Here is a 12806-nt window from a genome sequence, read left to right as displayed (position 1 = left end):
GGGTCCCGTAACCCACAATCGAAGTCAAGATAAGAGTGGTATTGGTTCTCGTAATGGTAAGGCATGGCATGCTACCATTCGCAGCGACCAGCCTGAACGATGATTGGACATTGATGGGCGCTCCTGGCGGCACACCGTGTGTAGAATGAAGGGATCTAGCCCCACCGCTCCGTGGGCATTTTTGATCTTACCGAATGGGATCACGGATTGGAAATGAATTCACAATCAAAAGTACCCATGTTAGGCTCGTGCAGAAGCAACGGGGTATCAGTATCAGTGATCAATTGAAGAAATTGGTTGATTTCTCCCGGCTTATCTGTTTGCGAAGACAAGAGTGGATGTGATTGGTTGGGAGATCGAGATAAGAGCTCCCGGTTCTCGTGCATTTTCGGGTGGAGTCTGGGGCAGTTGGAAGGTGGGAGTGGGATATGCCCTCTCGGCAGAGTCCGTTGCAGATAAAGATGATACGCTTACTCGATAACTTATTGTCATTTGCGATTTCTAATACCCTGAGGCTAAAGTCTACTAACTAGTAGTCTGCCCCACATATCCAAGAAAGATGCAGGGCATTCATTTCAAGACTAGCATGTACTAGTACTAAGCATGGTGCTTGACTTTAATTTTTTTTAAAAGTTCGCCTACAGTTCCTAGTCCCTACAATGGCAGTGCCAATAAAGCATTTGCAAGATCTCGGAGATCAAGTCAATTAATTATTCAATGCAAGGCAGTGAACACATTTATCTCAGATATGGTACACAGCCTCGGACTACATCTCTGTTCAAACATCTCTACCGTACGAGGTCACCCACTTCCTCCAGCGCATCACATCGCAGGGAAGGAAGTCGGAAATCCAAAGTACAAATGCCAGCAGAGATACGCAGTCCAGCCGACCTACACAGCGGATAGGTCTAGGATGCTGATCTGCAGCACCCACAAAAACGAAAAACACCACACATGTTGAGAGAAAAGCTTCGAGTAAGAAAACAGAATTCACACCGGCCTAGCCAAAACGGGGGGCCCTGGCTGTTTTTGTGTGCAGCGGAAAGGACCAAATGTCACGGGGTATAGGAGAAAGGGTTGGGAGGTGGAAGGTGGAAAGGATGGAAGTGGGGCGGAGCGCAATCCATGATCATGCCGAGGATGATATGGGACATGTCATCAATCGTGCGTAGATAATATCATCGATGGAATTGCTTATGCGGCAAACTTGCGGGTGATCTTGGCGATGACTAGACAGCGCACAGACCGATCAGTAACAGATTCAATATCATTCAAATGACTCTTTTTCGATCCAATCGACACAAGAGAAAGTGCAAAAAAGGACTCACCGTGCAGGCCAACGACCGAGAAGATGAAACCCAGACTCAGCACCAGAACAACGACGGGGTCGACACGCAGACCGGGGCTCTCATCAGTGTAGAGCTTGAGCATGGTTCCAGAGGAACCGCCAGCACCAGCGGAACGAGTAGAGCTGGGGCGGGCATTGCGGAGAGATTCCTTGTGGTCAGCGGCAGCCCGGCGGCGCATAGCAGCACGGGGACCACCGGGGGCAGAGGGCGATGAGGGACGGCTGACGGAGGAGCCGGAGGCGACAGCGCCGGCAGCGCCAGCGGACTTGGACTCGGCGCCGGACTCAGCGCCGGAGGTGAGAGGGGAACCAGGACGAGGAGAGGCCTGGATTGATGGTTGGTTAGAGATGAAAATCAAGTGAGGTTATTGGGGTATCCCAATGGGGTATTGAGAAGAAAGGAGGTTTGGTGGGTGGGCATAAGGAGACATTGGATGGGGAGTTGAGCAATGGTTTGGGCAGCTGGGATCCTGGACGAGCTTACCATGATGATTAGTTAGGTGTGAATGATAGAATGAGAGAATGAAAGAGAAAGAAAGAAGGGGTTCGGGGAAGAGCGAGAGTTTGCGGAGTTGAATTGAGGCCACGATCACGCTTTCCTGATTGATACTAGGCGGTGTAAGGGTATGGTAACCATTCATACACAAGAGCAGTAATTTACTGTATGCGTTACAACAGACCCACCAATAAGAAGGGACTCTGAAAGTACAAGCTGCTTAGAGCTTCAGACTTTCATGTCATTAGAAAGATGTGGGAATAATTTCTCTTCAAATTTATTAATATTTAACATGGATTGGTTCCATAATATGAAACATATTGATTTCTTGATATCCTAGACTAAATAATTTCATGGTCATAGAAAAATTTGTTCCAAGACATGGGGGCTATCGTAAATGACATGGAAAAAGGTTAAAAAAACCACCGGGAATTGTACCCGGTTAACGCCCCTGGTGCACGCATGAAGGATATGTGAAGCAGGGCAGTAGTGTCACAAAGTTTTGGACAAAAGCCTGGTAGGGCAATTGGGCGAGAAGAAAAGAAAACAAAAAAATAGGAAGGTCGCTGGTGAGGTATCATAGGGCCCGAATAATCAAACGCATGGGCTTCAAAAAAAACGCTTGTCCAACAATCGTAGATGGAAAGAAGTAGAAATAAAAAGCTCGTGGCTCCAGGGGACATTACTTATGGAAAAGGATAGCCCTTGGAGATCAATCGATCATCATTCGAGATGGAACCGCAACACTCGCAAGGTTGGCGGAAAGTTCAGTGGTCTTCTCCTCGGGCTTGACTTTCTTCTTGCTGATATGTGGTTTCAAGCCTCGATGGAAGTTGTTCACACACATACAAGCGTTGATGATAGTAATCACAATCAGGATGAGCGTGATCACAGCAAAGAACGTCATTGAAGGACGAGCTGGGAGATAGTCGGTGAAGGTCGCTAGAGCATACATGCGGAAAAGCTTGAAGACAAAGTAGGCCATGGCGGCAAAAAATAGCAGCTGTGGTATTTGTTAGATCCCGAGCTGTTGAAATTGCGCATCAAAGTTGAGTCGACTTACGATGATCACGATCATACCGCTAGTCGATTCTCGACGAACAAACCAAGCACCGAAGGCAAGAATAATGATAGTCACGGGAACGGCGACGATGGTAAGGTAGAATTCGGCGTTATGGCTGGAGGACGAGACAACGACCAGGAACTGGACAGTGAAACCGAGGAAGAAAAAGAAATCAAACTTCAGCAGAGCGATATAGATCTAAAATGAATTAGTTATAATGCAATTGGCGGGGAAATTTGCCAAGTTTCCTACCTGATAAGTCAGATAACGGCGTTTCATGCGCAGATCCGCACTGATGTGTTTGTAAATCGTCCAGGCGAATTCGTCATACAATTGCCACGCCACAAAAGTCATCAAAACAGTTCCAAGAGCCACAATGCATGGAATGATAATAAGGAATGGCTCCGATTCCGACCAAACAACAGCACTGATTTTGCTGTTTTCATGCAAAATGTTGACAGCATTTCGGATTTGCTGCACCTGTACGGCGCCATAAATCAACAAGCCAACATTGCACATGCAAAGACCGATAATCTGGATGGTGTTCTTTTGTCGCAATGCATCATAAACCAATACTAGCTCGTAGAGGAAGCCGAAACTATACAGGGCGAGGAAAGTCGGAATGGTTCTGGACGAAGGACTGTCGTTTTCCACTTCCTGGATCTGGAAATTGGCGAAGATATAGCTATATGTCGTTAGTGAATGTGGTGGGAAAATTGAAGCAAATTGCACAGTTTCAGGGTCCATACATTTCCAGAGCGAGTGTCACTAGCGTTTGAACAAAAGTGACGATGGCAAAGCACCACGTCCATGTTGTATTAGGGACGTACATCCAGCTGTTGCGCGGGACGGCGGTTGGGGTGACATTCGTATAACCTTCTCGAGCGCGAAATCCAGCACCTGGTCGATAAGATGGATCATAAGAAGTGGCATCTAGGAGAGAAGCGCGCGATTCCCGAGATAGCACTTTGCCGAAATCCGACGCACCGCTCGGGTCCGCGGAGTGGTCTTGAGAAGACACTGTGGCGGCGTTGACCTCCTGGCGGAGGGGTTTTCACTTATTTAAGAGGGGAAAGCTGCAGGTTGGAGGGAAGGGACCGCTGGACCCTGATACGTGGGCGCCTCGAAACACCGGAATGCTCGTGTTGTTGTGCTGCGTGCACGAGTGGCTTGGCGGGTTGCACAAAGTGGTCGGGGTTGCAGATACCGAAAGAGGGGAGGCAAGGGCGAGAGGTTGGGGAACTAGACTCGAGTTCTTGTTCGCATCGAAAGAACACTGCGCATGACCAAGAAGAGTAAACGAGTGTTTTGAAGAAGAGTAAGGAACCGAGCCCCAATTTTTTTTTTTTTCCAACAAGGCGGTTCTTTGAGTTCTTTTGGGTCTGGCGGGGCGAAGTGCGGTCGGATCAGCGTGGCAGGCAGCAATGATGGAGAGGACCCTTCTCCAAGATTATGGGTGAAGCAGAAGTGATTTAACGAGAGCAAATAAAAGATAGCAGGGAAGCAAAGTAGATCTTCAAAGGAACAAAGCCTAAGAGGAAAAGGGTCAAGGGATGGAATTATCCGGGGTTCACTAGTCTTCCGGCAGATATTAGTAAATTACGCATAACTTCGACCACATACTCGGCTCACCGCGGCTACGAGTCAACAGGTTGAACTTTGGGGTTCGCTGACATAGCGGCAGAAAATGGAGAAAATAATGGACTCTCTTCTCGACTTGTTCTGGCCCTTAGAATCCAACGGCCCCCCTGAATACAGAAGGGGAAAAATTGAACCAGAGGTGTGCAATGTGGGGCGGAGCCATTTTGGACCCAAAAGATGCAATTATGCAATTCAGGTACGCCCAAACCCTGCCGTGGTCTCGAATTTGTCGGTGGATATGGGTGGATTTCCTTCTGATCGATCCCAATCTGTTCACTCCGAACCGTCATACGTATGCGTTTATTCTGCATGAACGGACTTGTTGCCTCCATGAACCTCCTCCATTGATTTCGTACACTTTCTTTACACATTTGTTGACAGCGTGCTTGCGGAATCAGGCCTTATCCACTTATGTGAAACCGCGGAACCCGTCAGACGTTAGGGGATCACGGCACACGACGTGGTGATCCACCGTCATGCTTCCCTGCTCGCCCCGCGAGGATTGACACAAAAGGGGCTGTGGCTCTTTGCCTCGTCGAAACTCTTCCCCAAACCGTGGTGGCTGGGGCCTGCAAGCCAGATTAAAATGATCACATTCTGGTGGCTGTGAACCAAGTCCAACAAGCCACGCTGCGGCTTTTGGCCCCCATTGACCAAGCCTACCAACGATGGTGTCATGGCCTCTACAGATTCCCTATTTCATGACATGTTTCGAGAGTCGTATTCTCAGAAATCATGCGCCACACTCACAATTGTCTCTTGAATCTCTTGAAGTCCGTTGGATTACATGAATTGCCATACATCCGTATTACCTACTCCGTACGAGCTCGCCGTACATCCCCCGTCCTCGTCCTCGGGTTCTTGCCTAGACGGTTTATTTAACGCTAACCCGGAATTGGCCAGTCTAGCCCAAACAGGAAATCAATAATCAAACACTACGAGTCTACGTAGTACGGACTACGGAGGACTCAGATGACCTACTGGTACTTAGTTAGTAGTAGTTACGTGACTCTGCCGATTTTTTGGCTTTCCGTTTTCGGGCTCTCCCTCTCGCCGCTTTTACTGAGGACATCTGAGCACATCTCACAACAGGCCTACTGCCTAGGCTACTACTAGTATGTACTACTTCGCCAAAATAATGCAGCATGTTGCTCCCGAAACAAGTGCAACTATAATCTTTAAACTCGACTCTTGCTTTGAGTCTTTCTGCTCTTAGACGATAAACAACTTCAACAAGTTTTGAAAGTATACTAGTTAAAAGAGAAGAGCTGGACTTGCCAGAAGTAGGGAGGTTAAAGCAAAATTTCACATAATCCTTCTCTATGTACTAATCTACTTACTATTTATTATCTGTTCAACCTCTCTCATCTCTCCTCTCTTCTACATCTCTCCTTTTTCTCTTTTTCTCTTTTTCTCTTTTTCACCTCTCTCATCTCGATGGAAGAAACCCACCCAACAGTCAAGGCTTGCCTCCCCCCCCCCCCGGCATCACAAAATCCCGCTCATCAAAGCGACTCATACATCAAAGTGAGTCATAGTATGTCAGTTTATTATCAGTCGATGTTAAATATACTAACAGTCATTCAAAGCCACCTGCCAGAACCTCTATTCGAAACGTATGGCAGCACGGCTGAGATCCCACAGGCCATTGCTGGAAGCCATCCTCCCTACAACCGGTCTTAACCAGAGCGTTATCAAATGTGTTAGACCCTTGGCTTGAAGAACTGAAGCATCTGCTTGAAAAGAAGCAGCAACAGGTGGAACAAATGACCGAGCTGCATGAAGTCCATCGAGACGCTGCTGATGGGCCTTTGATTCCTGGTGGTTGAATATTATGGAACTGCCAAAACATCTAGAAATGACGTACGGTGGCATACAAGACCGGCTCAATAAAACGGACACCTTTGGTATCTTGGTTGGCAAACAACGCCACAATTAGCCACGAATCCGGCTAACATATACTCAGGCCATGAACTTGCGGAAAGAATCAACAATTTCTCCCCCAATCAATTGATGTCGAGTCTACATCACTGCAGGTAGTAGTGGGCAGGAGTGTGGAGCTCATGAATGTGCATTCTGCCAAAAGGCTCATGGGCCATAGGCCTAGTACACCCGTTGGTGGATTGATACCAAAGGAAATCGTCTGCCCGCAAGGCTTGTGGCAGCTGGAGACAGGATATGTACTTATACCGCACCAAGTACGAGGATACGATATAGTTTCAGAAATATTTATTCATTCAATGTTTCTAGTTTTTCAGCAAGATTCCCTTGAACACTGGATTCCCTTGGCTCCTTATCTCATAGCTTAATATGCTTCCAAGGTTAGTTTAGAATAGCACCAGAAACATTCAAATGGTGAAAGCGCCAGCCCTGGAGATAAACGGCAACCAGGGATACACCTGGCATACTATCCAGAAGGCACGTCTTGAATTATTATTCTGACCCGTGGACGTCCGTAATGCCGGTCATCTCGTCGGATTTCCCTTTTTGTACCAAGCGCCAAGTGTTATCGTCTAGTCTCAACCTTGAAAGCCACTCAGTGCTTGCCCGTTCGCCTTCCCCGCACCAACCCCATTCGCGCCTGACTAACAAGTAATTTGCCTATCAAGATTCAATATTCCCCACCATACTAGGACTGCGCTTATCTTAAAATTCGGGGTCCGCGGGCTCAATCATAAATTTGCCATTTGGTACCTACTACGTATAAATAACTCGCGAAAAGATCGAACGGGCTTATCGTGACGGACAGATTACAATTACAACTTGGACGGCTTAAGAATTTGTCAATCCACCCCCTTGGAGTCCATTCCCAAAGATTTTAGCAATTACAACGATCATCATTTACGTTCGGGGATCTTAAAATGCTGTCGCTGTGGGTAGGAGTTCTAATTTCTCTTTCATATCTTGTGGGCAGTGGATTCTTGTCGCCCGTGTCCAAGATACCAGGTCCATGGTATACACGATTCACAAGCCTGTGGATCAAATACCAGGAATTTACTGCCAACAGAAGGGAATCAATTCACAAACTTCATCAAGTCTATGGACCCGTTGTTCGATTGGGTCCCAACGAGGTGTCTTTCACCAGTCTCGACGCTATCAAGGAAATTTATTCCTCGGGGGGAAGCGGATATGACAAGACAGAATTCTACACTCTTTTTAAGCAGTTCAAGATTAGGTCAGTCATCCCAAGTTGATCTGTTTTTTAATAACTAGGTATGAATTCGTGATTGACAACTATCAAGGACGATGTTCTCCACATTGAACAAAGACGAGGTAACAATACCCTCTGACTGTTGTTAGACTGGAGCTGATATTCTTCCAGCACAGTAAAAGGAAACGTATTTTTGCGGACCGATATGCGATGACAAATATTATGAAATCAGGGCCATTGGCTGCTATTAACGAGCGAGCAATGGCATTCGTGTCTCATTGCACCGAAGCTGGCAAAAAGAGTGTTGATGTCTATGTATGCCGTTCAAGATTGCTAGCCATTGTTCTTCTAATCAGGACGCTTACGTGTATACACTACTAGGTACTGCTCCATTGCTATGCCGTTGATTGTGTTACTTACTTCATGTTCAGTCCCGGTGGATTGAAATCTCTTAACCTCCAAAAGGATTTTGAGATCATGCAAGAACTCACTTATCACCAAAGTCTTCAGAGTAAGTAATTTCCCGTCTCCCCAAAATCTAGCTATACAAAACTAACCAAACTATAGAAAGTCTACTCGCATATTATCTTCCATCCTTGGAGCCCTATTTCCCCAATTTCCTTCACCCAAGAAGCGCCCCAAAAGCAAACCAATACGTCCTAGACATGGTCAGCCAGACCGAGGTCGAAAACTATACGCTGCTCGAGAAGCTCAAACGCAAAGAATCAAAGCTCGACGCTATGCACTCAGCAGCCGAATGCAAAGATCACATGGCAGCCGGAATCGATACAACCGGCGACGGGCTCTGTCTCCTGATGTGGGAACTCTCGCAGCCACAGAACCTGCATTTCCAACAAAAGCTTCACGAAGAACTTCTCTGTGCATCCCCCGATACCTCGCTAGATAGCCTTGTCTATCTAGATGCCGTCATCAAAGAGGCGCTGCGCTGTTCCCCGCCAATCCCGATGTCACTACCTCGATACGTACCTGAGGGCGGGAGGTTGATTGATGGGTACTTTCTTCCTGCGTATGCGATCGTAAGTGTGCAGCCGTATACGGTGCATCGCGCACATGGACATGTGTTTCCTGAGCCGGATCGCTTTTTGCCTGATCGGTGGTTGGCGGAGGAAGGGACCGTGGAAAGAAATAGGCATTTCTTTGCGTTTGCGACTGGGGGGCGAGGATGTATTGGAAAAAAGTAAGTCTTTCCAGGCATCGTATTAGTATTTATTTTCTGGGGATTTTTCGATTTGCTAACATGATGATTTGTAGCCTTGCGTTGGTGGAGATGAAAATGTTGCTCCGGGAGGTGTATTCGCGATTCCGGACTACGGTCTCTGAGGACATGGAAGGGTGTATGACATTGGACGATCAGATTATTTCGGCGAGGCCTAAAAGCCAGACATGTAAGCTGGTTTTTACGCCTGTATAGATATCTACTTCAATTGCGGATGCATAGTGGGGTCTCTTTTCCGCTGGAAAAGCCTACGGGGGAATATAAATGGACATTCTGTTCATCATTTGAATTGTTTATTTTTACTTCTCCTTCAATGTTTGGTAAAGAGAACCAACTCCACAAATGTGCAGGTAATCGTATGTATATCAGTGTAGCAGGAGAAATTGATCAGGAAACTCGAAGCGAAATGGATACTCCAGCCGATGCGGGGTGAGGGGAATGATAAGGAAGCGAATCAAGCGATAAACCTTCATTTCTGTTTACCTAAAAAAGATTGACGTTTACCTTCTGATACGAGTCTAAGAACGCCCGATCTATCTGATTTTCTGCTTTCCAGATCTCTCAAGGTTAGTTCGCAAAGAGCAGAAAAATCACCACAGAGATAAAAGAGCGTCGACCGGCATTACAATGACGGACGATACCCGTGCGGCTTCATCTTGCCGCTTTTCAACACGCATCTCGCTACGATGGCTCCCAGAGCCTGCCCACGAGACAACGGACACAATCGTCATGTCTGTGAAGGACTGGTACCTTGATCTACGAATGGATCTAAGATCTCACCAAATCGACTGGGCGATCGCAGGTCAAAGAATAGTTGAGAGCCAAGAACCACGTTTGTCTTTACCCATATCCCCAAATCGTGTTGTGTAGGCCAGTCGCAAAGTTGGGGGCTGATGTTGACTATGCTCTCTTAGTCCGGGTGTCATTCACCCACGAACTGGACTCGCACGATGCATTCGAGAGTGCTGATTGTGGCACATTTGTCACGCTTCCGAATGGAGATGACCTTGAGACGGGCTCTATGCCTCGGCCTGATCTTCCCGGTGCGCCAGAGACTGAATATGAGGAAATTTGGAGGGAACTGCCATTCCGGGAGGGACCTGAGGGACTGAAGGGGGGTCTGTCATGGGTTCTCGAGTCCGACGATAATGATTTCAGTCAGCAGGAGGGCGAGGGCGAAGTCACGGTGATGAAGACATTCTTGGGTCGGATCTGGGGAACTTATTTGGCGTTGCAACAGAAGCAGGTGATTGTTCGGCGAAAGGATGCATCTGGCAAGTGGGTTGTGAGTAAGACGGGGACCGAGGTTAGTGCTAGACGGGAGGAATGGGAGAGCTCCGGGTGGGAAGAACGGTATGCGGTCGGAGTTGCTAGTGGTGAGCTGGCTTCGATGATGACCGGGATACCCGGCGAAGGAAAGGGGCTCTGGAGGGTACCTGGGGAGCGGGTTGTTGTAAATGGGAAATTGTTCATCGTCCGAGCCTTGGAGGAGATCTGAGTGAGGAAAGATCTGCTCTATGTTGTTATAAATAGAATCTTATTCGACGCGTCGAGACTCCGAGTCTTCTTACCCCCTTGCGATGATCAGCCTTGTGGTCCTTGTGGTCCGTTGGGGACTTTTGGCGTGTAACTACGGAGTTTGTTAAGTAGATTACTTGTACTTTCAAGGTATTAATTACTCTCGGTAGACTAGTATAAAACATCATTTGGGTTGAAATTGGGCTATTGTGTACTTATACTAATATACTCTGTATAGTAAGAGAAGTGGGAACTTGAAACTCACGTGCCATCATCGTGAAGAGTCAGCGCCACAACGGATCCAAAATGGGGAAAAGAAAAGCCCCAAAAAAAAACAACGGAGACCCGGATACTCCGTAAATCAAATAAAAAAAAGGCGTTGTGGGTTTCAGTTCACTAAAAGTTACATTCGTATCATGCATACGACGCCGCAATGCAGATTGACCAATGACAAGTGACAAGATGGAAGAATTGATTGAGATTGATTGAAATTTCCATAATTAGGAGGCCTGATTACCCACCGTCAAGCTAGCAGAACCGATAGTGTCGCGTACCTCATCTCCCGTTTGTTTTCGACTCCACTTTATCTCTCCAGCAGTACGTAAACCTTTTTTTCCCTTGTCAATCAATCATTAACCATCTACATTGCTAGGGAGCTCATTTACAAGCTCAACCCCGACTTGTAAATCCCATGGCCTCTAGCCACCATGCGATCTGATGTGGGAGCTACATCTGTCTCCACCCCTATTCGATCTCTCTCTGCGAGGACCCGCTCCAGTGTTGCCTTTGCGAAATCCGCCTTCTCCCCCCACAATAACGGTCAATATGTCGAACTCGATGACTTTGGCGTCGCTACAAGTCCCATCCCATCTGTGAATGATGAGGCCCTTTACGATCGCTATGCCACTCCTCCCAAGCCTCGCAGCAAATTCTACTTTCCTCAAACCTTGTGGACACGTCTTTTCGCCCTCACCGGTATCTGTGAGACACTAGGCACAGTCGGAGTTGAGAGGTAAGTCGCCTTTATGTTTCTTCTTTTCTTTTTGCGAAGCACTTTACCTTGTCACTTTACCTCGTCAACTTTTCTTCCTTGAAAATCTTCTCGATCTAATCACCAAATCTTTTCTCTCTTATAGCTGGGTCTTCATCAGTATTTCCAAGCATTTCGACAAGACGGGGGACGAGGATGCAACGCTGCGCCTTCGGTCGTTCCTGGGTCTTTACATCTTCGCCCTTCTATATGAACTCTTACTCAGTTACGATGCGCTACGACGGAAGAATACTTTTCAACTCGTGGGACTCTGCATTTGTAACTTGGGCCTGTTGATATATGGCGTGATCCAGACCAAAGAAATCAAGGATACACTCACCAACCTAAGTGGGAGCACCGTCAATGCGAACGCTCTTTGGATCGATTATCGAATTGCCTTGATCCTCGTACCGGTGGTCTTGGCTGTCGGTACTGTGTGCATGTCGGTCGTGACATGGAAATTGCGCGCCGAATTCTCTTGGACTATCTACAAGAGTATCAGTGCTGATCTACAAATGAGTTGGCGATATACTACATATCAGGTCGGTCGCAATGCTCCGAAGTTTGTGCAATTTATAATGAATCCCTCACTAACGACTTACCAGGTATACATTGCGCTCCTGAAGTTCAATTTTTTTTTCATTTTCGGTACTCAACTCCAAATGATGCTTGCACTGAAAAGTTATACCGACCACGAGTTCATCATACAAGCTGCCGCGATCCCTGTCGCCGTCGTGAGCTTAATTCTTGCTGCTCGCTTCTGTCGACTAGAAAAAACCAAATCTCTGGTCTGCATTATGGTATCTATTCTCTCCGACTTCAACCTTTTCCCTTTTTTTTTGCATGCCTAATAACAGTGTTGATAGTTCCTTTTTGTTGTACTCATCGCCAGTTTTGTTAGCACTGTGATGCGGGTATTCAGTAGTCAAAACAGTAGCCAGTTGACTAGCTACAGAGTCTCCTTGACCTTGTTTGCCTCGTTGGCCATCCTGCTTCTCTGTGGCACGCTCGTCAATTCCGTGATGTGCATTTGCAACTTCAAAAAGGGATTGAAAGAGCATATCAGCAATGCCAGAAAACAACAGCCGACATCAGATCCAGAGAACGCCTGGACGGAAGACACGAAATCACGATTTGTATTAAATTAAAGATAGGACATGATTTAAATGTCTGGGATGTACTACAAGATGTTATCAAGATACTCAGGAGTTAAAATTGGACAAAAAAACTCATTAGGAAGAAATGCCCGGTGACATTCAGTAATCCCCGCTCCGAATGGATCTTAGAGTCCCAAAATCGAATGGATTCACGAAGCGACGGCA

The 12806-nt window shown here is 47.0% G+C and overlaps 5 protein-coding genes across 5 annotated transcripts; 3 read left to right on the top strand and 2 right to left on the bottom strand.

The window, feature by feature from the left end:
* Window positions 1-1194: 1194 nt before the first annotated feature.
* Window positions 1195-1835, bottom strand: N7466_003749 (SEC61-beta family protein; the record flags this gene model as incomplete). Its single annotated transcript, XM_057163146.1, has 3 exons — window positions 1195-1229; window positions 1329-1674; window positions 1833-1835. The coding sequence occupies 3 exons, from the start codon at window positions 1833-1835 to the stop codon at window positions 1195-1197; spliced, it is 384 nt and encodes a 127-aa protein (XP_057021827.1).
* Window positions 1836-2556: 721 nt separating this feature from the next.
* On the bottom strand, window positions 2557-3654 carry N7466_003748 (uncharacterized protein; the record flags this gene model as incomplete). Its single annotated transcript, XM_057163145.1, has 3 exons — window positions 2557-2847; window positions 2908-3105; window positions 3160-3654. 3 exons carry the CDS (start codon window positions 3652-3654, stop codon window positions 2557-2559), a joined length of 984 nt encoding a protein of 327 aa, XP_057021826.1.
* A 3755-nt stretch (window positions 3655-7409) lies between these two features.
* N7466_003747 (cytochrome P450) lies at window positions 7410-9131 on the top strand (the record flags this gene model as incomplete). Its single annotated transcript, XM_057163144.1, has 5 exons — window positions 7410-7723; window positions 7876-8014; window positions 8081-8210; window positions 8267-8897; window positions 8972-9131. The coding sequence occupies 5 exons, from the start codon at window positions 7410-7412 to the stop codon at window positions 9129-9131; spliced, it is 1374 nt and encodes a 457-aa protein (XP_057021825.1).
* A 432-nt stretch (window positions 9132-9563) lies between these two features.
* Window positions 9564-10434, top strand: N7466_003746 (uncharacterized protein; the record flags this gene model as incomplete). The annotated part of the gene is made up of 2 exons (XM_057163143.1): window positions 9564-9768; window positions 9851-10434. 2 exons carry the CDS (start codon window positions 9564-9566, stop codon window positions 10432-10434), a joined length of 789 nt encoding a protein of 262 aa, XP_057021824.1.
* A 727-nt stretch (window positions 10435-11161) lies between these two features.
* On the top strand, window positions 11162-12632 carry N7466_003745 (uncharacterized protein; the record flags this gene model as incomplete). The annotated part of the gene is made up of 4 exons (XM_057163142.1): window positions 11162-11466; window positions 11591-12026; window positions 12090-12284; window positions 12351-12632. 4 exons carry the CDS (start codon window positions 11162-11164, stop codon window positions 12630-12632), a joined length of 1218 nt encoding a protein of 405 aa, XP_057021823.1.
* Window positions 12633-12806: the final 174 nt, after the last annotated feature.

Source organism: Penicillium verhagenii, assembly GCF_028828195.1.
Source record: "Penicillium verhagenii strain IBT 33310 chromosome Unknown utg000005l_segment0_segment0, whole genome shotgun sequence".
In the NCBI taxonomy this organism is placed as follows: domain Eukaryota; kingdom Fungi; phylum Ascomycota; class Eurotiomycetes; order Eurotiales; family Aspergillaceae; genus Penicillium; species Penicillium verhagenii.
The sequence above is the reverse complement of the archived record's forward strand: the minus strand, read 5'-3'. Positions and strand labels throughout refer to the sequence as shown.